General features: G+C 36.5%; 1 protein-coding gene across 1 annotated transcript in view; it reads left to right on the forward strand.

Moving 5' to 3' along the window:
- Nucleotides 1-23,419, forward strand: part of CNTNAP5 (contactin associated protein family member 5) — an 870,373-nt gene that overhangs the window by 424,586 nt on the left and 422,368 nt on the right. The window contains exon 7 of the mRNA XM_031008908.2: nt 5,813-5,956. Coding sequence (XP_030864768.2) covers nt 5,813-5,956 — 144 coding nt within the window. The remainder of the gene's footprint in view (nt 1-5,812; nt 5,957-23,419) is intronic.

Raw genomic sequence — 23,419 nt, forward strand, 5'->3', positions numbered from 1 at the left:
TTTGCTCTGGGATCATGCTGAACTTGAGACAGCCCTAACAGGCTTGCAGCCATCACTGCTATGGGTACTTCTGGAGGCAGTACCTTTCTGTGTTTTCCAAGATCTGTCTTGTGACCTCTATCCATATCCACCCAACTCACATCCAGTTTCAATCCCTCAGGGAGAACCAGAGAGCAGGCCTCAAGCTACCACCTAACTGTGCTCTTGTCTCAACCAACTGCCTCTGAAAATCTTCCACCCAGAGTAGAGGAGAGATTGCTCCCCTCAGTGTAATAGGAAACTACAATGTTTTAGTATATGGTACCCTCTATACTACCTGACTGGAAAAAACTCTCCACCCTGAATATTTTCAATAGCACGTGTTTTGCTATTTAAAAGACAGCAGCTTTTTTTCATTCTGTTTTTTTACTAACATTTTCCTGCAAAGAATATTTTCTTAAACCATAACTGAGTGAAGTAGAGCATTAATTTTTTTGAAATTGAGGAGAGTAGCCAACACAAAAATAAAAATGTCATTAAATATTTAAAATAATAAAAATAAGTAAAAGTAACATATATCCAAATAACATATATTTTTACATTATAAATTTGATGTATGTGAAAAATTTGCAAATCCAAAATAGATCTTTTCTTTTTTTTTACACTTTTTAATTTTATGTTAAGTTCAGGGGTAAATGTGCAGGATGTGCAGGTTTGTCACATAGGTAAACATGTGTCATAGTGATTAGCTGCACAGAGCATCCAATTTCCTATGTATTAAGCCCAGCATCCATTAGCTATTCTTCCTGATGCTCTCCCTCCTCCCAACCTTCCACAGGCCCCACTGTGAGTGGTTCACCTCCCTGTGCCCATGTGTTCTCATCATTCAGCTCCCAATTATAAGTGAGAACATACACTGTTTGGTTTTCTGTTCCTGCATTAGTTTGCTGAGGATAATGGCCTCCTGCTGCATCCATGTTCCTGCAAAGGACATGATCTCATTTCTTTTTATGGCTGCATGGTATTCCATGGTGTATATGTACCACATTTTCTTTATCCAGTCTATCATTGATGGACATTTATGTAGATTCCATGTGTTTACTATTGTGAATAGTGCTGCAATGAACGTATATGTGCATGTATCTTTATAATAGAATGATTTATATTCCTTTGGGTATATACCCAGTAATTAAATTGCTGATTCAAAGACCCATCTGCCTCTAGGTCTTTGAGGAGTCACCACACTGTCTTCCACAATGGTTGAAATAATTTGCTCTCCCATCAATAGCGTAAAAGTGTTTCTTTTTGTCCATAACCATGTCAGTATCTGTTGTTGACTTTTTAATGATAGCCATTCTGACTGGTGTGAGATGGTATCTCATTGTGGTTTTCCTTTGGATTTCTCTAATGATCAGTGATATTGAACTTTTTTTCATATGTTTGTTAGCTGCATGTATGTCTTCTTTTGAGAACTGCCTGTTCATGTCTTTTGCCCCACTTTTTATGGGGTTATTTGTTTTTATCTTGTAAATTTATTTAAGTTCCTTGTAGATGCTGCATATTAGGCCTTTGTCAGATGAATAGGTTGCAAAATTTTTCTCCCATTTTGTAGGCTGTCTGCTTGCTCTGAAAATAGTTTCTTTTGCTGTGCAGATGCTCTTTAGTTTAATTAGGTCCCATTTGCCAATTTTTGCTTTAGTTGTAATTGCTTTTGGCATCTTTGTTATGAAATCTTTGCCTGTGCCTATGTCCTGAATGCTATTGCCTAGGTTTTCTTCTGGAGTTTTTAGAGTTTTGGGTTTTACATTTAAGTCTTTAATCCATCTTGAGTTGATTTTTGTATGTGGTATAAGGAGGGGGTCCAATTTCAATTTTCTGCATATTGCTAGCCAGTTGTCCCAGCACCATTTATTAAATAGGGAATCTTTTTCCCATTGCTTATTTTTGTCAGTTTTGTCGAAGATCAGATGATTGTAGGTGTGTGGTCTTATTTCTGGACTCTCTATTCTATGGTTCCATTGGTCTGTGTGTCTGTTCTTATACCAGTACCATGCTGTTTTGGTTAGTGTAGCCTTGTAGTATAGTTTGAAGATGGGTAGCATGATGCCTCCAGCTTTGTTCTTTTTGCTTAGGATTGTCTTGGCTATTCAAACTCTTTTTTCATTTCATATAAATTTTAAAAGAGTTTCTTCTAATTTCATTAAGAATGTCGATGGTAGTTTAACAGGAATAGCATTGAATCTATACATTGCTTTGGGCAGTATGGCCATTTTCACAATATTGATTCTCCGTATCCATGAGCATGGAATGTTTTTCCATTTGTGCTCTCTTCGATCTATTTGAGCAGGGGTTTGTAGTTCTCCTTGAAGAGGTCCTTCACTTTCCTTGTTAGCTATATTTCTATGTATTTTATTCTTTTTGTAGCAATTGTGAAAGGTAGTTCATTATGATTTGGCTCTTGGCTTGCCCGTTGTTGGTGTATAGGAATGCTAGTGATTTGTGTACATAATTTTGTATTATGAGACTTTGCTGAAGTTGCTTATCAGCTAATAAGCTTTAGGGCTGAGACAATGGAGTTTTCTAGATATCGGATTATGTCATCTGCAAACAAAGATAATTTGACTTCCTTTCTTCCTACCTGAATACCTTTTATCTCTTCCTCTTGCCTAATTGCCTGGCCAGAACTTCCAATACTATGTTGAATAGGAGTGGTGAGAGAGGGCATCCGTGTCTTGTGCCAGTTTTCAAGGGAAATGCTTCTGGTTTTTGCCCATTCAGTATGCTATTGGCTGTGGGCTTTTCATATGTGGGTCTTATTATTTTGAGGTATGTTCCTTCCATATCTAGTTTTTTGACAGTTTTTAACATGAAGCGATGTTGAATTTTACCGAAGGCCTTTCCTGCATCTACTGAGATAATCATATGGTTTTTGTCTTTAGTTCTGTTTATCCACATTTATGTATTTGGACCTTTTCTTAATGTAAATGACTCAAATTTAAAATGTTTGAAAATAGCAATAAATCAACAAAGGAGATTTTGTAATACTTTTACAAAATATTTGTGGAATTTACAAGTTCATTGGTAATTTAAAATTTTCCAGAATGTTTTATGAGATTTAGGAGCCATTCATATGATAAAATATAAAACTCAGAGACAAATCTAGACTTGATCTAAATGCTTGACAAAAGAAAACTAGAGCTCAAACTAATTTATTACTTAAAATATGAGCACAAATGGAACACAAGAGTGGTTCAATAAGAGATAATTTGTTAACTCGCAGTGTAGTAATATAATTCAGCTCATCAGTAGATCAAACAAAATACTCTCTTGTCTGTCACGTGGATTTTTGAAATAATCGTGAATAAAACTAAGCATTCATTCTTATTTAAAATAAATAAATAATTTGTGTGTAAAAGAGCCGAAGGATATTCTCTTCATGTGGAGTCAGAACTAGTGTTATGTATACCTGAGAAATAAAATTTTTGTTTTGTTTCGTGATGGTGTTGTTGTTGATGTTACAAGTTTGTATACCATTATTATTGTTTAATATTGCTTCAAAAATTTTGGCTAGGAGTTAGGAAGTTTTGATGGAGACAGTAAAATAGGAAATAAATGTATAAGAAATTGATTTCATATTAATTATATTTAATAAGGTGTTTTATATATATATATATACATATATATCATATGATTACCATCATACCTTGCAGATATTGTGGATTCCATTCCAGACGAATGCAATAAAGTGAATATTGAAATAATAAAGTCGCACAAAGTTTTTGGTTTTGTAGTACATATAAAATATATTTTTATACTATATTGTAGTCTATTAAGTGTGCAATAATCACATTATATTTAAAATATATATGCCTCAATTTAAAGATATTTTATTGCAAAAAAATAAAGCTAACACAGAGACACAAAGTGAGCACCCACTGTTGGAAAAATAGTGCTGAGAGACCTACTTGCCACAGGGCTGATGCGAACCTTCCATTCATGAAAACCACAAAATCTGTGAAGTACAACAAAGCGAAGTACAATAAAACAAGGTATTGCCTGTATCTCCCTCACAAATTAAAAGAAAATAACTAAAAAGTATATGATTTAATATAAAAGTATATACAAGTATCTGGTTAAAGAAAATATACCAGCAGCAATGAGATGAGCATGGCATTTACATGATAAAATGTTTAATGAATTAAAACAATTCATATACAATGGAATTTTTGAAATCATGAAATTCATAGAAATTAATTTAATGATGGGTATGAAAACTAGAGAAAGAAAATAATAACCTTAGTTGGAGGACTTTATTAGAAATATTCTGAAAATAGAAAACAACAGTGGGTTCTTGGAAAGAAAAATCAAATATTTAAAAAATATCCATTCTTCTCTAACTAAATGTTTTAATGTAAATAATAAATTATCAATAAAAATTCTAACAAGCTAGTTAAATAAAATTATTCTGTAATTAAACTTTAAAATGAAATAGATAAAATATCAAAAAGTTCTCTTTAAAAATTAAAGTAGTTGTAAGTAAAAGTGGGCAACAGGATTAATAATACTCTTCACCTATTACACTGCATTAAGAAACACTTTTTTACTAGTGCGAAGCTTGTAAAAAAATCTAAAAATAGCCTTAAGTATATCAGTAGTTATTCATATAAGAAGACATTCTGATCGGGAGACCACATCCTCCTGAAACATTAAGACAGAGACAGCTAAAAAGAGACAGTGAACTAGAGAAAGATGGAGAAGTATCCAAATATAGATATAGTTGAAGTACATGCTGACAGTGATATTTCAAAGCAGTGGAAAAAACTGCATTTCTCATTAAATGGTATTGGGATAAACCTGATAATATAAATTATCTTGATTCTTTTTCATAGTAGAAAAAATACTCATAACAGGCCGCCTTGCTTTTAAAATAATATATCTATTAAAAAGGCAATTTGTGTTAATACTAATTAGAAATAAAAGTTGTAAAAGAAGAAAACCCCTAGTATCTCATAACCTTTCCAAAGTGAACCACTATTAAATTAGGTTGGTGCAAATGTAATTGCGGTTTTTGCCATTACTTTTAGTGACAAAAACCGCAATTGCTTTTGCCTCAACCTAATAATAACAATTCAGTGTATTTCCTCCCAGACTATGCTTTATGCTCAACTTCTTATTGTTGACATCATACTTTATACCCAATTATAACTCTTGCATTTTAAAATCAACATTATATTTACTTCCTATTATATTACAAATGTTTAATAAGCATCATTATTGACAAGTGAAATTTCATCATATTGATTCTTAATTACCTGCTTTACAAAACTATATAGAACATTTGGAATATTTCCTGTTTTTCATCGTTATAGATGACAATCGTGGACAATCTTATGCATAAGGCTTTTTGATTACAATATAGGCTTTTAAACTAGGTTCTTCTGTAGCTGAATAGAGGTATGTTTTGTTTGTCTCTTGGCTTTAGTATGGCCATATGTTTTAAGATGCTTGAATAAGAGATAATTATAAAGACATTGATTTTCTTTTTCTTTTTCCCTCCTTCTGTAAATTATTGTTTTATTTAGTATTAAAAAGGTTCAGAAAAGAAGTGAAAATGGTTGTGTAAAATAGTCCCTTAAGAAGCAAGCAATTACAGTTATTTTTACATAGGCTAATCAGTATCCTTTTAAATGTGTAATCGAGTGGCATCTATAATTATTTGAGCCACTTGGCTCAAGCATACAATTGAATCTACCAAAAACGCACGTGTTTACTTTCCTTTCCTAATCTTTCAGAGCTTAAAACTAAGAGTTTGTTTCTATTTTCACCCCAAAAGCTTAGTTTTGGAGGAATTCCAGTACCAGGAAAACCTGGGACCTTTTTAAAGAAAAACTTCCATGGATGCATCGAAAACCTTTACTACAATGGAGTAAACATAATTGACCTGGCTAAGAGACGAAAGCATCAGATCTATACTGTGGTAAGTCAGCCCATCTGTTTTGTCTTGATGGTTTCTACCACTTTGGGGTAAGTCTTGCTTTCACCAGCCCATTCCTCAACCCATTCGTAATATGTTTATCTTATGCTCTGAGTTCCCATCAGCGTCTGACATGACACTGGAGAGAAAGAGAATGGCAGATATTGAATCTGTGTTAATTGCACTAGTGGAAGAAACAAAGACATTAGGGCCATACAGAGAATTCATTTTTTTTTTTTTTTTGACTGTGGGTCATATTTCAACTGTGGGTAGTATTTGCAGTCTATATTGGGACAACATGAATTTTTTATTATCTCTGGAATATGAAACAAGAAAACCACATATTCCATTAAATTCTATGGCTTGGGAGTTACATATGTGTCTACTTATTGTTAATATTAAAAATAGTTCCTTTTAAATGAAGGAGATTAAACTTTTAGTGTGTTTGAGATTCTCATTTATCATATTGAAAAATTAAATGATTTTCTAATTAAGTAACATTTGTCTTCCCTAATAGACAATGAGTTTCATGAGGGTCAGGACTGTGTTTTCTTTTTACTACTGCATTCACAATGCCTAACAGAGTGCCTTACACATTGTAGGTGCTCAATAAACGTGTTGATGTTTCCAACAATAATTTTAGATTTGTCTGTTTCTCTCTCCAGTTCTATCCATTTTTGGTTTATATATTTTGTAGCTCTGTTGTTTGGTACACACACATTTAGTATGCTATGTATTCTGGTGGATTCACTCTTTTATCATTATATAATATTATTATTTGTCTCTGATAACTCTCTTTGCTCTGAAGTCTGTCTGATGTTAACATAGCCACTCTTGCTTTTCCTCTGTAAAGGTCTTTGTCATGTAACTTTTCCCATCCTTTTGCTCTTAACCTGCCTATGTAATCATTTTTGAAGTAAGTTTCTTGTAAACAACAAATAGTTGGGTAATGTTTTTAATTCAGGCTTTCAATTTCTATCTTTTAATTGGTCTATTTAGCAAATTTACATTTAATGTAATGAATGTTCTGGGCTTAAGTGCCTGTTTATTTTGTTTCCTGGGTTTTTAAAAATTCTCTATTTTCTCTAACTTCCTGTGTTTCCTGGGATAGTTTTTAAAATTCTATTTTTCTTTATCTAGTGTTAGAGTATATCAGTGTATAGCTTTTGTTAGTGGTTTCTGTAGACATTATATTATATATGCGTAACTTATTGTGGTTTACTGGTTTAATCATTTTACCAATTTAGCTGATGTGTAGAAACCTAATTTCCATTGACATCCCTTTATCTTCCCTTATTTATTTTACAATTGTCTTAATTAGGCAATTATATTTTTAGAACCATTTCTATACATTTAGAACCATTTCAAGTGGTATTATTTTGCTACAATGTCAAACATCATTTAAAGAATTCAAAAGGAGAAGGATAGTTTGTTGCATTTACTCATATTTTTGCCCAATATTGACAAAATGTAAAGAAAAACTCTTGAAACCACGAGGGATATGTTTGGCTTGGATTAGTATTAAAGACTCGTGACTGCTGCCCATGTGATCTGCAGTGACATCACAGTGTTTGTGGGTGGATGGGAGAGGGATGCCCTTCATATCACTGGAATGTGATGAAAGTCCTGACTCACCACTAAACCATCTCTGAGACTGCTCCTGCAGGGGATGAAGGGGGTTCCTCATGATAGCTCAGTAGGGACAGAAGTCTAGGCTTTCCTTGTGATCGCAGTTGATACCATAGGGAGAGACTTGGTTCTATCTGACAATGATTAAATTCACAGATCTTCAGAATTGGCCTTGTAAGCCAGAGAGTCCCAGATTGATCTTCTCATATACCACCCTGGCCAGAAATTTGGGCACCTCACTACAGCATGGCTCAATGGAAGTGGGGCCGTAGTCTTTTCTATGGCATTTGGCTTAGGGAGAGAAGTCGTTGTCTAACAACATCTCTCTTTCTATGCTATCCTTTCCTCATCCTTTGGCTATAGACAGCAGTCTTCTAATGGCAATTTTAAACAAAATTTTATCTGCACCAGTCGGTCTCTCTGGGTTGTCTTTCAGCAGCATACTTAAAACAGATCAGGTTGAGAGAAAATCCAGAGAATTCTCCACTATGTTTTTCTTTTGGTCCCGAGATTTTTATATATCCTTTATTTCTTTTCCCTGCCATTCAGAGATATTTTAGGTAAGTTTTATACATAATTCCTATAGTCTTTTAGTTGTACTTAGCAGAATAAATAGGGAAAACTATGTTACTTCATATTCCTGGAATTGGAAATCTCTTCAACTGACATTTTTTCTTTAATCCATGGCAAGAGTAGGTCACCCTGTCATTGACAGAAAAATATGATTCTCTTTGCAATCTTATTATAGAATTATTTGAACAAACTATGGCTTAAATGACTTTGTGTTTGTTTTCTTCTTTGATAAATATAATCTATAAGAATTTTTTTATGTTTTGAGGTATCATATTAACACATTTTCTTGAAAATTGCCATTGGATTCAACGGTGTGAGGCAGGGGATGCTCATGGGGAATCACACTTGGATTAAAGATTGTCAGCATTTTAAAAGGTTTGTGTGAAGTCCCTGACTCCTTCGGTTTGGAAAAGTTAGGATGATGCTAGGGAGGGATTAATTACCTCACTGGCTCTAGAAAAGCCATGACATTACTTGTCCATCTCTGGCTAATGCCCAAGGCTCCTGACAATTCTGCAACTTATCCACATGAGCTTAGGTCAACCATCTCCTAATTAACATAAGCACTGGCTTGCTCATGACATTTTTTTTTTTTTTTTTTGATTCTAGGTTTGGAGTCTTGGGCTATGGAAAGCACACTCATTCCTATCCCTTTCCCAATAATGTTTCAAGAAATATTTCATAACATATCAGTTTCCTTGAGTCCAATCTGCTGACACAGATTGTGATTGGAGCAGGGGCACTACATTGAAATCATGCACTACCAGAAGTTTAGATTAGCCTAATGTCATAAATATTAAAGGGCATCACTACCTACCATTTTGCTAAGATGTGGCAGAGCAAAGTGAAACAACAGTAAGCTTATAAAAACATTGCACACTCATTGTTCATAAACTGGGGCTTAAAAGTATAAAAGCCTGAGCTTTAGATATAAATAAGATCCCTATATTAATATTAAAAAAGAATATCTTTATACATATTATGTGTTAAAAAATATCTTTAATGATAAGATAGATTGGAGTTACTGAATAAGCAAAGCAAAAAAAAAAGGAAGATAAAAAGGAACAAGAGAAAAAAAACACTTCAGTTTCTGAATATCAGTAGCTTTCACCGTTTCGTTTTCTGAGAGAATCATTATCTAAAACTTTAATAAGTGTTGTGGTGACTTTTAAACTACTATAGCACTTATTAAGTTGCCTAAAACTTTGCTAGCATACGTTACTCCTTGGGGTTTAATTGGCAGTATTGTTAATATGAGGCATAAAGAATCCATTTAGCACTAACGTATTTGGAAAAAAATTCCAAGAAAATTGTTTCATTGTGCAGGTAGGCAACCTTAGTTTTAACCTTCACAATTTAGAAGAAAAAATGTACATTATTTTTCTTCCAAATTGCTTCCAACACCCTGCTTAAGTGAGAATTCGTATCACTATACACTTGCACATGTACACACACACCCACACACATATTTATATACCTAGTCTATCTCCTTTAGGAATTTCTTACGGGAAGCAATGGTTTGCACTGTTAAATACTGAAGTACAAACTCTTCCTTTCTGTAGTCAAGCTTAAAGTTTCCCCCAAAGACACCATATCTGCTACAAAATCAGCTTTGCTCCATCGCTAAGTCACTGTGGTGCTAAGTAAGGGCTTTTGGAAGGAATGATATTTTTGTCCTTTTCTAGTGTTCGCAGACTCTCTTACAGTTATTAAGCCTTGGGAAGTTCAGATTCAAGGGATCAACAGATCAGGCAGCAAGAGTACGGTACTACCCATAAATTATAAAATGTGTTTCAAGGCCCACGGAAGCTCCAGCCTTTGCCTAATCTAACGTATGCCTCTTTAGCAGGCTGCATTCAGCAGGCATCCTCATTGCAATCTGTCATCTCTTTCTTGTGGGACCTTCCCACTCCCTGGAGACTTAACAGCTGTTCCATAGGGATAATTCAATTTAGTCTTTATAGCTCGATTTGACTACAAGACAATTCTCCATATCCCGAAATGCAGTAAAACTAACAGCTTAAAGTAGACATAAAAAATACCTCACTATTCCTCCTCAAATCCTTTATCATATGCTAATACAGCACTATATAATAAACAATCAGAAAGCAAATGGCCCATTGAAGTGTGTGTACAGTACCTGTAATGTGGATTATTATATATGTAGTATAAGAAATATGTTGCTCTGATAGTTTCCTGAAAATGATTAATTTCATACCTTGCACTCCATCAGAATGATGCTTTTTTTGAGCTGTCCTTTCTGAGTCTTCCATCTCCTCTCCCAGAGGCAAGGAGCGTAACATGATTCCCTGGGAACTGGCTGAAGTTTCACTCCCATCATTGTAGGTCTCAAAATATTTTCCTTTTTATTTAAAAGATCATAGTGGAAATGCATGTGTTACTTTACTTTGTCTTCAATAGAAGGGAAGAAAATGCAAATAACTAATAGGAAGACTCTACTTACAGAGTTGGCTTTGGAGCTAATTGACTATGTCAATTCATTTCTGTACCTTTGTTTCCAAATGGGAATTGGAATCAGGGAATTGGATGGGCGATGGCCAATACTAAGCCAATATAATAATACTCCCAACCCCATGGTTGAAATTGCTAAATAATCACAAAATACCTTTTCTTTTGTCCTAGAGGGAAACCCAAAGTTCTCACTTCAGTGTTCCTGGAAGCATCCTCAATAAAATCATAACTGAAACATTGACTTCCTAGGTTGTTCATCCCCACTCCATGGCTTATTCAGCTATGGGATCTTTAGAAAGTTACGAAACTTCAGTACCCTCATACGTAAAATGAGGGCAAATATAGTATCTACTTCAAAGCGTTAGTGTGAAGATTAAATCTGCAATACCCTTAGGGCAGTGCATGGTACACACTAAGCACCCAGTAGATTGGAGCTATTAATAAAAACATCTATAAATCCATTCAACTGAAGTTGACATATAAGCCAATATTTATTTGCCATTTTAGATAGCTAATTAATGCAGTCACATACAGTTCCAAATAATAAAAGTTGATTGGAGATAGCTCCTGTTCTTTCCTGAATCTGAGTTTCTGTTTACTCCCAAACTATGAGTCATGAAGTGGGTTTGCAGTAAATATATTACAAACTTAATCATCTCATTTATTTGAGAAAATTTGATGAAAATCATTACTTCAAATTTGATCAAATGGTAGACTCCTTTAAAATAAGGAACTTAAAAAAGTGTTGCCTGATAGGCTTGGGTATAACAGATGTATTGAAGAGTAAAAACAGTGAGTTTTCTTGAAGTATGTTGCCCTTTGTTTGCATCTCTGCTGTCATGCAACTTATTGGAGCATGGTTGATTATTTCTTATGGCTCTAAAGCCAAGCAAACACTCACTGTCAGAGTTATGTGTAAGAGATAAGGGTGGACATGAGAGCACACACACATTTACATCTGCAGGTGCACACATATAACATACACACACACGTAGTGACAGGCACCTTTATCTTACCTCCCTGTGACCCAAAACCTCATGAAAATTGCTCAGAGAAAACTCCCTACTGTCTAGTAAAGCCTATAATCTCTTTAGCTTGTCTCTGGGATCATGCTTCATCTGTGTGAGTATGCTCTGTGATAAATGATACTTTCTCTTGATTGAAGGAATCATTTGAAAAAGCAACTAACATATTGTGTCTTTTCTCTTCTCATTCCTGCTCTCTTCTACTTCCATTTGACCAGTCTGACATCCACATCACCTGCATCTATGCTGTATGCTCCTCATACCCAGCAAAAATCATTTCCAAGTTATTCACTCCCTGAACAGTTGCTTCCTTCCTTTCTTCAGGAAAATTGGAATTAAATAGTTTCAAGGTCATATGAAGAATAATGTGCCTTAAAGAAAAAAGGAAAAACTAACAGCATAATGGTTAATATCTTAGTCCATCAAGGCAGCTATAACAAAATGTCATAAACTGGGTAGCTTATGAATAAGGGAAATTTATTTCTCACAGCTCTGGAGGCTGGAAAGTCTGAGATCAGAGTGCCAGGACGATCGGGTTCGGGTGAGGGCTCCCTTCCAGGTTTTAGACCTCACAGTTCTCCCTGTGTTTTCCTCCTTCCTCACGTGGTAGAAAAACAAACAAGTCCCTTGGGGCTATTTTGCAGCCATTAATCCCAAGACCTCATGACCTAATCACCTCCTGAAAGGCCTTACCTCCTAATACCAACATACTGGGGATGAAATTTCAATATATGAATTTCAGGAAGGGGAGGATAAAAACATTCAAACTATAGCAGTCAGCCTGTCTGAAAATTGTTTTACCTGAAATTAGTGTTATGACTTTTCCTTTCTATCAGATAAGCAAATGTAACCAGTTTATTTTGCTCATCTGATAAAATTATTATGTAAAGTATTAAAGAAAATTTCTTTAGAATGTCTTAAAAATATTTCTATATAAAATGAAAATTTGCAAAATACAGAATAGGGTATGCAACCAGCCAGAGAGGAAAATACTGTTCTCATCTATTATGGGTATTTCATTTTCACACTTTAAATGTATATTCATATATCATAGACCACAGTTTATTGACAATTTTATATTTTACCTTTTTAAAGTATTTTCAATGTTTTTAAAACTTTTATTAAAAGTTGTTTTTTCTCTATTTACAAATACTATTTCAGCACTAAATCAATTTACCATAGTTCATTTAAGAATCTACTGTGTTAAAATTTGAGTTGTTTGAATTTTTTTTCTGCCAAAAATAATATTGAGACTACAACCATGGTGCAAAAATAATTTTCTGAAATTTAAAACAGATAACTAGAAATGAATATAATTGGGTCAAAGATTGTGAACTTTTGACTCAACCCACACTGCATAAAGCCACACCACATTCCACGCCCGCTGGCCGTGTACACAGGAGACGGCTTATCCTGCTAGTTTCACCTGATACTTTTCAAGTCATTTCAATCTTCAAGTGCTTTTTAAAAAAACGGGCTATGTAAAAGTTGAAATGACCTCAGATGTGCTTCCTGATGCAAAACATCCAACTAATGAGCTGAGCATATTCTTTTTATGCTCTCGCACCTGCAGTAATAACCGCAATGACCACTCCTCCATTCGCAGATCCTGTATTTCAGAGAGCTTATAGACAAGACCACAGATCACGGTGCTAGCACTGGAGGGGCGGTCAGTGGAGGGCTTACTGATGAGCTGTGGTTCTATTAGAGATCCTCTGTCTCCTGTGTGTAGCAGGCAGGAGGCAGACATTATTATCCACGTTTTATACCAAAAAATATACTCAGGATTAGGGAAAGTCAATGATATATATTAGTGGCTGTGCCTTTCACAGTCTTCTTCCTCCTCTTATGGAAAGCAATCCACCATCAGGTTTTATTCATTTTTATTAGGCATTTTTTTTTTTAGGGTCCTGAATGACTTTCATGTCAAAGTGAAGAAAAAAATAATACAAGGCTGGGCAGATCCGTGAACAGCACTGATCTCTGAGTATTGAAGACCAATGAGGTGTTTCAGAAATCGCCCCTGTGTACTTTGTTATTTGCCGAAGAAATCTCTCCTGGGTGTCTCTTGCGATGTAAGAGCTTGAGGGCGGAATCCTTGTCTTTGGTGTGAAAAAGGAAGGAGGGCAGCGAAGGGCAGAGTATGGAATCCCACTGCTCCCTGGCTCCCAGCGGCTCCTGTCTCTGCATCTGGCTGGCAGGCTCTCCCTCTGGGTTGAAGGAGAAGGTGGCGAGTGCTGCAAAGGGTCAAAGCGCTTCCCCAGAAACTCAGCCCTTTGTTTCCAGTGGCTCTTGTATTCCTTCAAGGTGAATAGAAACTTTTATGTGAGTGTTTCAAAACTGTTATAATCAGTTTGTCCTACATATAAAAGTTTGCTTCCCAGTTTCTCACTGGTGTGGCCTCTTTTCTAACCAGACCCGGATTACTCGCTGTTTCTGGAATTCACTCCATGCACATCCTTCTCTCAGCCTTTGCATGTTGTGTTTCTCCCATGCCAGCAGAGCTGTCTTTTTCTCCTTTATCTCTTCCCTGACCCAGCCCCAAACCTACCATCCTTCTTCAAACTCACTGGTAGGGTTCACATTCTGAACCAGAGTAATGCTCAAAATATTCACCAGGTTCTCAGAGGTAAAGCAGGGTCCTGGAGCCCCCAGGCTGTGCTAACCCAGAAACCTGGAGTTGCTACATTGTAGGGAGGCCTAGAGGGCACTGGAAGACAGGCAGGCAAGCCCGGGTTTCAGGGAGCCACTGGGAGCTTGGGACCAGTGGCTACATATCAAGTAATGTGGAAGGCTGAAATTGTTAAAAATGGAATCACCATTAGCGCAGGCCCGTATGAACCTGCTGCATACCCTCCATGCCTTATCAACTCCAGGCATTGTGGAGCACAATGCTGAGAAAAACTGTAGGGCTGTATTCAGAGTGGGTAGAGAAGGCTACTGTAATCTGTAAGCAGTGTCTACCACGGGGTAGGGCAGTGGGGAGTGTTGAATGTGCTGTCTGCCCACTCTGTCCAGGTGCACTCCTTGTCCCACCTTCTCCTCAGAGCCCCTTTCAGACTCTCAGTTTCATAATACCTTTCTTGCTGTGAATTTCATACATATACAACATGGCATAACTTAGCATTTGAGTCATTATTGTCATTAAAATGTAGTTATTGAACATCTACTGTGTTGACAGCAAATGATCCTTCTTTTCAAAGAGAAGCATCCTCTCTGCTCTCAGAAATTACACACCTGGCATGGTCTTACCTTTGTAGAACTCAGAGTTCATAGCAGATGCCCTGGCCTTGGCCATCCCCTCCTACCTTTCTGCTCTCCTGGCCACCGTTTGACAGCCACCCTTCCCCTTTTTATCTCATTTGCCCTTATGGTTTGACCCTTACTTTTTGTTTCTCCATCTTGATCACTCATCACAATTCTGGTTTCCCATTTGGTTTTTCCACTTCCTTTCTTTCACCACAACTCCAGCCTGTGGATCCCAACACTACTTCCAGCTACCACAGCCACAGCCACTGCACCAGATGGCAAGACTCAAACACAGCTTACAAGAGCTAGAAAGGAGAAATCACAGGGATAGTAAGTTCAGGAAAGACTTTATGTAAGTGCAGGAACTTGGCTTGGACATGGTAGATGCAAAAGCTCAAGGTGGGACTGTGGGAAACAACAAACTTTATTCTAGTCTATTTCTTTGCAAGAGTTATTCCTGTTACCATAAGTATATAAAAGAAACACCCTTTTATGTCACTGATGGTGTTAAATATGTGATATACGGTCAGGAAATGTATATGGATGAAGGCACTAGGTGTTGAGGAAGAGAATAATCTTTGAAGGAAGTAAGATTAAATCCCAGCCTTACCACGTAATGGATACAAAATTTAGATAAAGTTTTTTTAAGCTGTCTCTGCTTCAGTGTCCTTCATCTACATGGTAGAGATAATAATGCCTACTTTACATATATAGAGTGACTCCTAGGATATTATAGGCATGGAATCACTAAGAGCTGATAATATTATCATAATTATTTTTATAGCCTCACTCTGCTCACCATTTCTTCTCACATGTTCCCCATGAAGACCATAGTCCTGTGAGTAATCTCTAGCCTGCTCGACAAATGGCCTCTTAGAAGTACAACACTAAAGGTTATAGATCAGTGATTATTAGTATTTTATAGGGCACACACCCCTTTAAGAATGTAATGAAAACTATGAACACATTTTACTTCACATAACATTTTTGAGGCTTCATTGATGCCTGTGAAGCTCATCCACGGACAGCAGCCCAAGAACTCCAGGTTAAATTTTAGACAAGGAAACATTTATATGTAAAATAAAACTGTGTTTTTATAAGTTCCTAATAACCTTCTATAAGTGTTCCTTGTTGAATCACCAGGACGCCTAGTAAGTAGGGACCAGACGCTGGATTTGTTCCATGTGAGCCAGTTGGGCGGGCTTCTTAGAAACGCTTCACCTTTTGTCACAAGATTCAGAAGACATCTCTATGTGTCAAGGTCTGAGTTATTAGAAAATGCAAAAAAAAATTATATAAAAGTGGCTTTCTAGTAGAAGATGGGTAGCTAATAAAACAGGTAAATAGGACTCCAAGTTGTCCAAAAATAGCACGTGCAAAAATCAGGTACTTTCTCTAGCTTGAGATAGGGTGGACTGTGAAGGAATAAGGACTAGAAATGTTCTCTCTGCCCACCTCTCAGGCTGAGATTCAGGCCTCTTCAAGTAGGTGCAGTTACCGGCCGGGCATGGTGGCTCACGCCTGTAATCCCAGCACTTTGAGAGGCCCAGGCGGGTGGATCACGAGGTCAGGAGATCGAGACCATCCTGGCTAACACGGTGAAACCCCGTATCTACTAAAAATACAAAAAATTAGCCGGGCGTGGTGGCGGGCACCTGCAGTCCCAGCTACTCAGGAGGCTGAGGCAGGAGAATGGCGTGAACCCGGGAGGCGGAGCTTGCAGTGAGCCGAGATCGCGCCACTGCACTCCAGCCTGGGCGACACAGAAAGACTCTGTCTCAGAAAAAAAAAAAAAAAAAAAAAAAAGAAGAAGGTGCATTTACCGGGGAACACATAGCATACAGATAGCAAAGAAGCTTGCCGGAAAACTTAGGTCCCAGCTTCCTGCAGAAGCTGACGGCTGTGGGGAGACTGAAGCTGGGGCTCAACCATGCAGATTCCCTGGGACTCCCACTGAAGAACAGTAATGGAGGACAGGAACCTGGAAGCATCTTCCAGCCTGTCACCCTGCAGCGGCCCTCTAGTGCCCCTTATGGGCAAAGCATAACAATCAGCCAGTAGACAAAAGAGAAATGTTTGCAGGGTCCAACTCCGCTACCGTTTGATTGAGCAATTTCGCTACTAGGTGTCTACCCAGAGGAAAATAAGTCCCTATAAGAGAAAGACACTTGGACTTGCATGTTTATAGCAGAACAATGCACAATTGAAAAAATATAGAACCAGCCTAAATGCCCATCAACCAAATGGAAAAGGAAAATGTGGTATATATGAACCATGGAATACTACTCAGCCATAAAAAGGAACAAAATAATGGCATTTGGAGAAACCTGGATGGAATTAGAGACTATTATTCTACGTGAAGTAACTCAGTAATGGAAAATCAAACATCAGAAGTTCTCACTTATAAGTGGGAGCTAAGCTATGAGGATGCAAAGGTATAATCATAATAAAACGGACTTTGGGGACTTGTGGGGAGGGTGGCTGGAGGGCGAGGGATAAAAGACTACAAACTGTGTGCAGTGTACACTGCTTGGGTGACAGGTCCATCAATATCTCAGAAACCACCATTAAAGAACTTACCGATGTAACCAAACACCACCAATTTACGCAAAACTATTGAAATAACACTTTTTTAAATGTAAAAACAAAATGCAGGGCAAAGAAGAGTGGCTTTGGAACTGAACTTCAGAATAAATAACTGGCACAACTGCCAATCTCTTTTCTTCTTTTAAAAATTTAGGTTAAAAACTAGAGAACTTGGACATCTGGAAAAGAGAGTTGGGAAGACAAAAGGAGACATACACATATTCACGGTTTCATACGTCACCTGATCACAGTTTTATGCAATACCAGCATGTCTCCCAAATGTATGAAGTCCAAAACCACAAGTATAGGCGTAGGCTCTTGTAATTAGTAAAATGTCAATTTATTTAACTTTGTCATTATGTATATGCTCCATAAAAAACTAGTGAAACTACTATTTTTATTATAGGCCCATGTAATTTATTACATTAAAATGCATTTCTCATACTCAAAAAGTTGAGAACACTGTATAGGTGGGCATGAATTAGAAGTACTCTAATAATTTACCTGTCTACATGAAGATTTACTGTAATTCTCACAAAAACTTATTCATATTTAACCTAAAAATTGTTTTACATAGCTTATTCTTTTCCGCTGAAATTGTTTTATTTCCCTGCCACTTCTTTCTACGTTTGTCTAATACCTTAGTTCAGCTCATCACTCTAACAGTACATCCACCCATGGGGTTATCCAGTATCCCCAGTGGTGGCTAGTGATTACTTCAGTATTTTCCCTGATGCTGTAACAAGGTCCAAAATATGCCCTGTGTCAGCCTAGGAAGCAAGCTCTCTGAAGCATATTCATATTCGTCCCCAAGGCATCAGGGAAATTCAGTAGCTAAATAAATATCTTATCTTTAAAAATATTAATGATAATTTAAGTATAAAAAATAACAGATTGACTAGGTCTTTAAGAATGTGACTCTGAGATAAAGAACAAAGCTAAATGAACATACATAGCCTTCATAAGCCGCATTTGATGTGTCTGACAGAAATTTCGTATCCAAACAAATTTTAGGGTGAGAGTATGCTCTAAAACCCACCATTTACTTCATTTATACGTGCCACATGGTGGATGCCTGTAAGGACAGTATGTTTGTGCAGCTGAAAATCTGATCTTTGTTACAGAAACTTCAATGCTAGCTTCCCAAGGTAAATGGAAGATCCAGCAGCTCCAGAAGATGACTTTGGTAGAGGATTATGTGTGCCCATGCACATGGAATGAGCTTCTAGGCAAGCTCATTCCATGTATATGGGCACATATAATCCTCCATATTGCAATCATAATGAATGCTTTCTCTATAGGCTTCTAGTAAACTGGAGTGCATTTTATCAAACTTTTAATTCCTTATGATGACTGGCAAAGACCAAGAAAATATAGGCTTTTTTTTTCCGCATGTTTTTACCCACAAAATCGAATGCTTATACTAGGATTTGACAATCCACGACATTTGGGTAAAACTTCCAGCTTGTGACCCAAAGATTTTTGCAACCCTCATGCACACTACAGGAAGCAGTCAGTCTCCATGATTCATAAGAGTCCAGAGATCATTAGGTCTAAGACTGCTCTGGAAAAGTACAAGAATCACAGTCTTCTCAACAATGTAACTCAACAACCAAACTATAAGCCAAAAAATATCTTGTAAATCACATTGCATTACCATTATTCATGAAAAAATAATACTTATAGATTATAGGAAATTGTGTAAACACCGAAAAGCAGAAAGAAAAGAAGTCACCTACAGTTTTATCAAAGCAATCATAAATACTATACAGGTGTAGATTTTTTAGTCTTCATTTCAAAAGGACTATTTTGGTGCAATTTTGTGTAATTCCTTTTCTTGTTATCAGTATTCTGCAATGAAAATAACGTGTTGAACATTTATTACATGCCAGATATTGTGTCAATTGATTTTTATATTCATCTATTTTAATCCTCAGAATAACCTTATAAAGTGGATAGCTATCTTTATAAGGATAGCTATCCTTATAAAGTGGATAACTGAAACTTTGTGGTTTCAGTTTGGGAAAAATGAGGTTCAGTAACATTAAAGTAACTTCCCCAAGATACGTAACTAGCATGTGATAGAATCTGCTTTCCATTAGTGGCCTTTCTAATGCCAAATCTGTGCTTAGCTGCTATGATATGCTTAACACACGTTTTATATTTTGCTCTAATCACTGAGTTTCTAAATGTTAACTAAAATGAAATTACATTATAAAAATGGTGATCGATAAATGTTGAATAAGTGAATGCATTTTTAATAAGAAGAGAAATGAGTAATGTTAATTTCCTGTAAAGAAGTGAGCACACTACAAATTGGAGGTGCATAGTAAATATTCATTGAAGCTTATGTTGTGATGATTATACCAAGATGAACTTGAAGGATCTGATGAAAGGTGAAGAAGAATGTCTTCCTAATGGAGCATCTTCTCATAGAAGGCTGATCCTCTCTGTACCTAAAGATCTCCATATACACTTAAGAGATCTGTTGCACAGTCTGACTCTTAGCTGCCTGGAGATAGAGTGTTTGAAGACTATCTTCAGGTGTCTCCCTCCACTAAATGTTTTCTCCTTCCCTGATTCAGCAGAGGTGGCATGACCTAATTAAAAAGAGCACTGTGTGTGTCAGAAGATGTGGCTTCTCCAGTCAATTGGGCCACTACGTAGCTAGTGGAATTCATTATTTAAAGTTCACAATGAACTCGTTCTTTCTGGTGCTTTCCATGATTGAGAATTATGTCCTCTGGATAATGTCTAAAATACTTTTCAACTCAGCGGTTTCATTAAGAAAAACTATTAAAACTCCTTCTATCACTGTATTAGTCTGCTCTCACTGCCAAAACAAAATACCACAGACTGTTTGACTAACACAACAGAAATTATTTTCCCACAGTTCTGGAAGCTGGAAGTCCAACATGAAAATGTCAGCAGGGTTGATTCTGAGGGTGTCTCCCTTGGTCTGTAGATGGCCCTCTTCTCCCTGTCTTCACATAGTCTCCTCATTGGGCATGTCTGTGTCCTAATATCATTTTCTTGTAAGGACACCAGTCCTGTTAGATTAGAGTCTATCCTAACAGTCTCATTTTAATTTATTCACTTCATGAAGTGTCCTGTTTCCAAATACAGTCGCATTCTGAGGTACTGGGGGCTGGGCCTTCAACACATGAATTTAGAGGAAACACAATTCAGTCCACAACAATTAGACTCTGCAAACCATCTAAAGAGCTTGTGTGAGCAGTCTCTAAGACCTCTCCTCCAACTCCACTTCCTAAAACAAAACTAAAATATAGGATTTTCAGCTCCATGAAGTAGTCAGGTATCCAGATCCTTCTGACCCTCTGCTTGGCCATTCCAACTCTCTATCTTCCATTCTGAGGGTCCCAATAAGCTGCTGGAGCTTGAGGTATTCTATCTGCATGTCAGGCTGCAGAAGAAAGGAAGAAGTGAAGGCAAAGGGGATATTCCTCCCAGCTGAGTCAGCTCCCTTCAAGGAGCCTTCCAGCAAGTCCCATCCAATGCTCCTTCCATGCCATGCCTTATGGGTCTGACTTAGTCACCTGAACATACATGTCTGCAAGGGAAGTGGGGAAATGTAGTCATCCAGTTGAGCACATTCTTGCCTCAAACAAATCGTTATTTCACTACCAAGAAATGGAGGAACAGGCAGAGTGTGGTGGCTTAATTATTATTAATTATTACGCCTGTAATCCCAGCATTTTGGAAGGCCAAGGCAGGCAGATCACCTGAGATCGGGAGTTCAAGAACAGCCTGGCCAACATGGTGAAACCCCATCTCTACTAAAAATAAAAAATTGGCCAGGTGTGGTGGTGTACACCTATAGTCCCAGCTACTTGGGAGGCTGAGGCAGGAGAATTGCTTGAACAAGGGAGGTGGAGTTTGCAGGGGGCCAAGAAGGCACCACTGCACTCTAGCCTGGACAACAGAGCAACACTCCATTTCAGAAAAACTAAAGAAGAAAGAGAGAGAGAGAAAGAAAGGGAGGGAGGGAGGGAGGGAGAAAGGAAGGAAGGAAGGAAAGAAAGAAAGAAAGGGAAAGAGAAAGAAAGAAAGAGCAGGAATAATAATTAATTTTTGTTATATAACTAGGGATCTTTCCACAATCTCTTTGAACAATAAAGATCAGTATATAAGAGTTCTTATGTAAGAAGTAAAACAATTTCTATCTTAGTGTCAAAATTGGCAAAACTATCATTACTATTATAATGATGCACTAGATTTGTGTCATTCAATATGGTAGCCACTAGTCATGTGTAACTATTGAATATTTGAAGTAAGTATGTCTGGTGCAAATTGTGATGTGTTTTAAGGCATCCCAGATTTTTAAGACTTCATATAAAAGTAAAATAATTTTATATAATTATTATGTAATGTTTTTAATATCGATTGTATATTTAAATAATATTTGCATCTACTGAGTTAAATAACCCTGTATTAAAATATAAATTAAGTTACTCTGTTTTAAAAAATTTTTTTTTTAAATACTGCTACTAGAAAATTTTAAATTACTTATGTGGTATGCATTATATTTCTATTAGACAGCATTGACCTGGGATATCACCCCAAATGTCAGTATTTCAGTAGCAGATTTCCTTTTACTTTTTTATTTTAAAACATTTAATTGAAAAACAAAGATAGTATATATGTTCAAGGTGTACAATGTGATAATTTGATGTATGTATACATTGTGTAATAATTACCACAATCAAGTTAATCAACACAACCATCATCGTCTATGCTGTAATTTAGATCCCAGGAACTTGTTTGAACATCTTATAATTGAAAGTTTGTACCCTTTGATTAACGTCTCTCCATTTCTCTTACCCTCTAACCCTGACAAGTACTGTTCTATTCTCTGCTCCTGTGAGCTTGATCTCTTGAGATACCACATATTTGCCTTTCTATGTCTGGTTTATTTAACTCAGCATAATGACCTCCTGATTTATTCATGTTGCCACAAATAACATGGTTTTCCTCTTTCTTATATATGTCTGTGTGTATATATATATTCTTATTTATGTATGTGTGTTTATATATATACACACACATATGGAGAGAGAGAGAGAGAGATGTCACAATTTCTTTATTATCTGTTGAGGGACACTAAGGTAGTTCTCATGTTTTGGCTATTGTAGATAATGCTGCGATGAACATGAGAGTGCGCATATCTCTTTGAGATACTGATTTCATTTCTTTCAGATGTATACTCAGAAGTGGAATTGCTAATATGGCAGATCTACCTTTTGGTTTCTAGGGAACCTCCATGTTGTTTTGCATAATGCCTGTACCAATTTACATTACTACCAACTGTGTACAAGCATTCCCTTTCTCTACATTCTCACCAATACTTGTATCTTTTTTTTTTTCTTTTGGATAGCAGCCACCCTAACAGGTATGAGATGGTACCTATTGTCGTTTCAACTTGCATTGTGGTTTGGATTTGCATTTCCCTAAACGAATAGCAATATGAATACCTGTTGGCCACTTCAATGTCCTCTTTGGAAAAATCTCTAATGAAGGTCTTTGCTCTTTTTATTATATTATTTGGGTTTTTTGTTTGTTTGTTTTGTTTTTTGCTATTGAATTATATTATGAGTTTCTTGCATATTTTGTATAGTACCCTCTTATCAGATAGCTAGCTTGTAAATGTTTTCTCCCATTCTGTAGGTTGCCTTTTCATTCTGTTGCTTCCTTTGCTGTGCAGAAATTTGTTAGTTTGATGTAATCCCACATGTCTATTTTTGCTTTTGTTGCTTGTAGTTTTAGTGTAATATCCAAAAGTCATTGCCTAGACCAATGTCAAGGATATATTCATCTATATTTTCTTCTCAGAGTGTTATGGTTTCAGGTATTATATTTAAGTCTGTAATACATTTCAAGTTAATTTTTGTGAGTGTTGTAAGACAAGGACTTA

This window comes from Gorilla gorilla, chromosome 11 (genome assembly GCF_029281585.2).
Source record: "Gorilla gorilla gorilla isolate KB3781 chromosome 11, NHGRI_mGorGor1-v2.1_pri, whole genome shotgun sequence".
NCBI classification, from domain to species: Eukaryota; Metazoa; Chordata; class Mammalia; order Primates; family Hominidae; genus Gorilla; species Gorilla gorilla.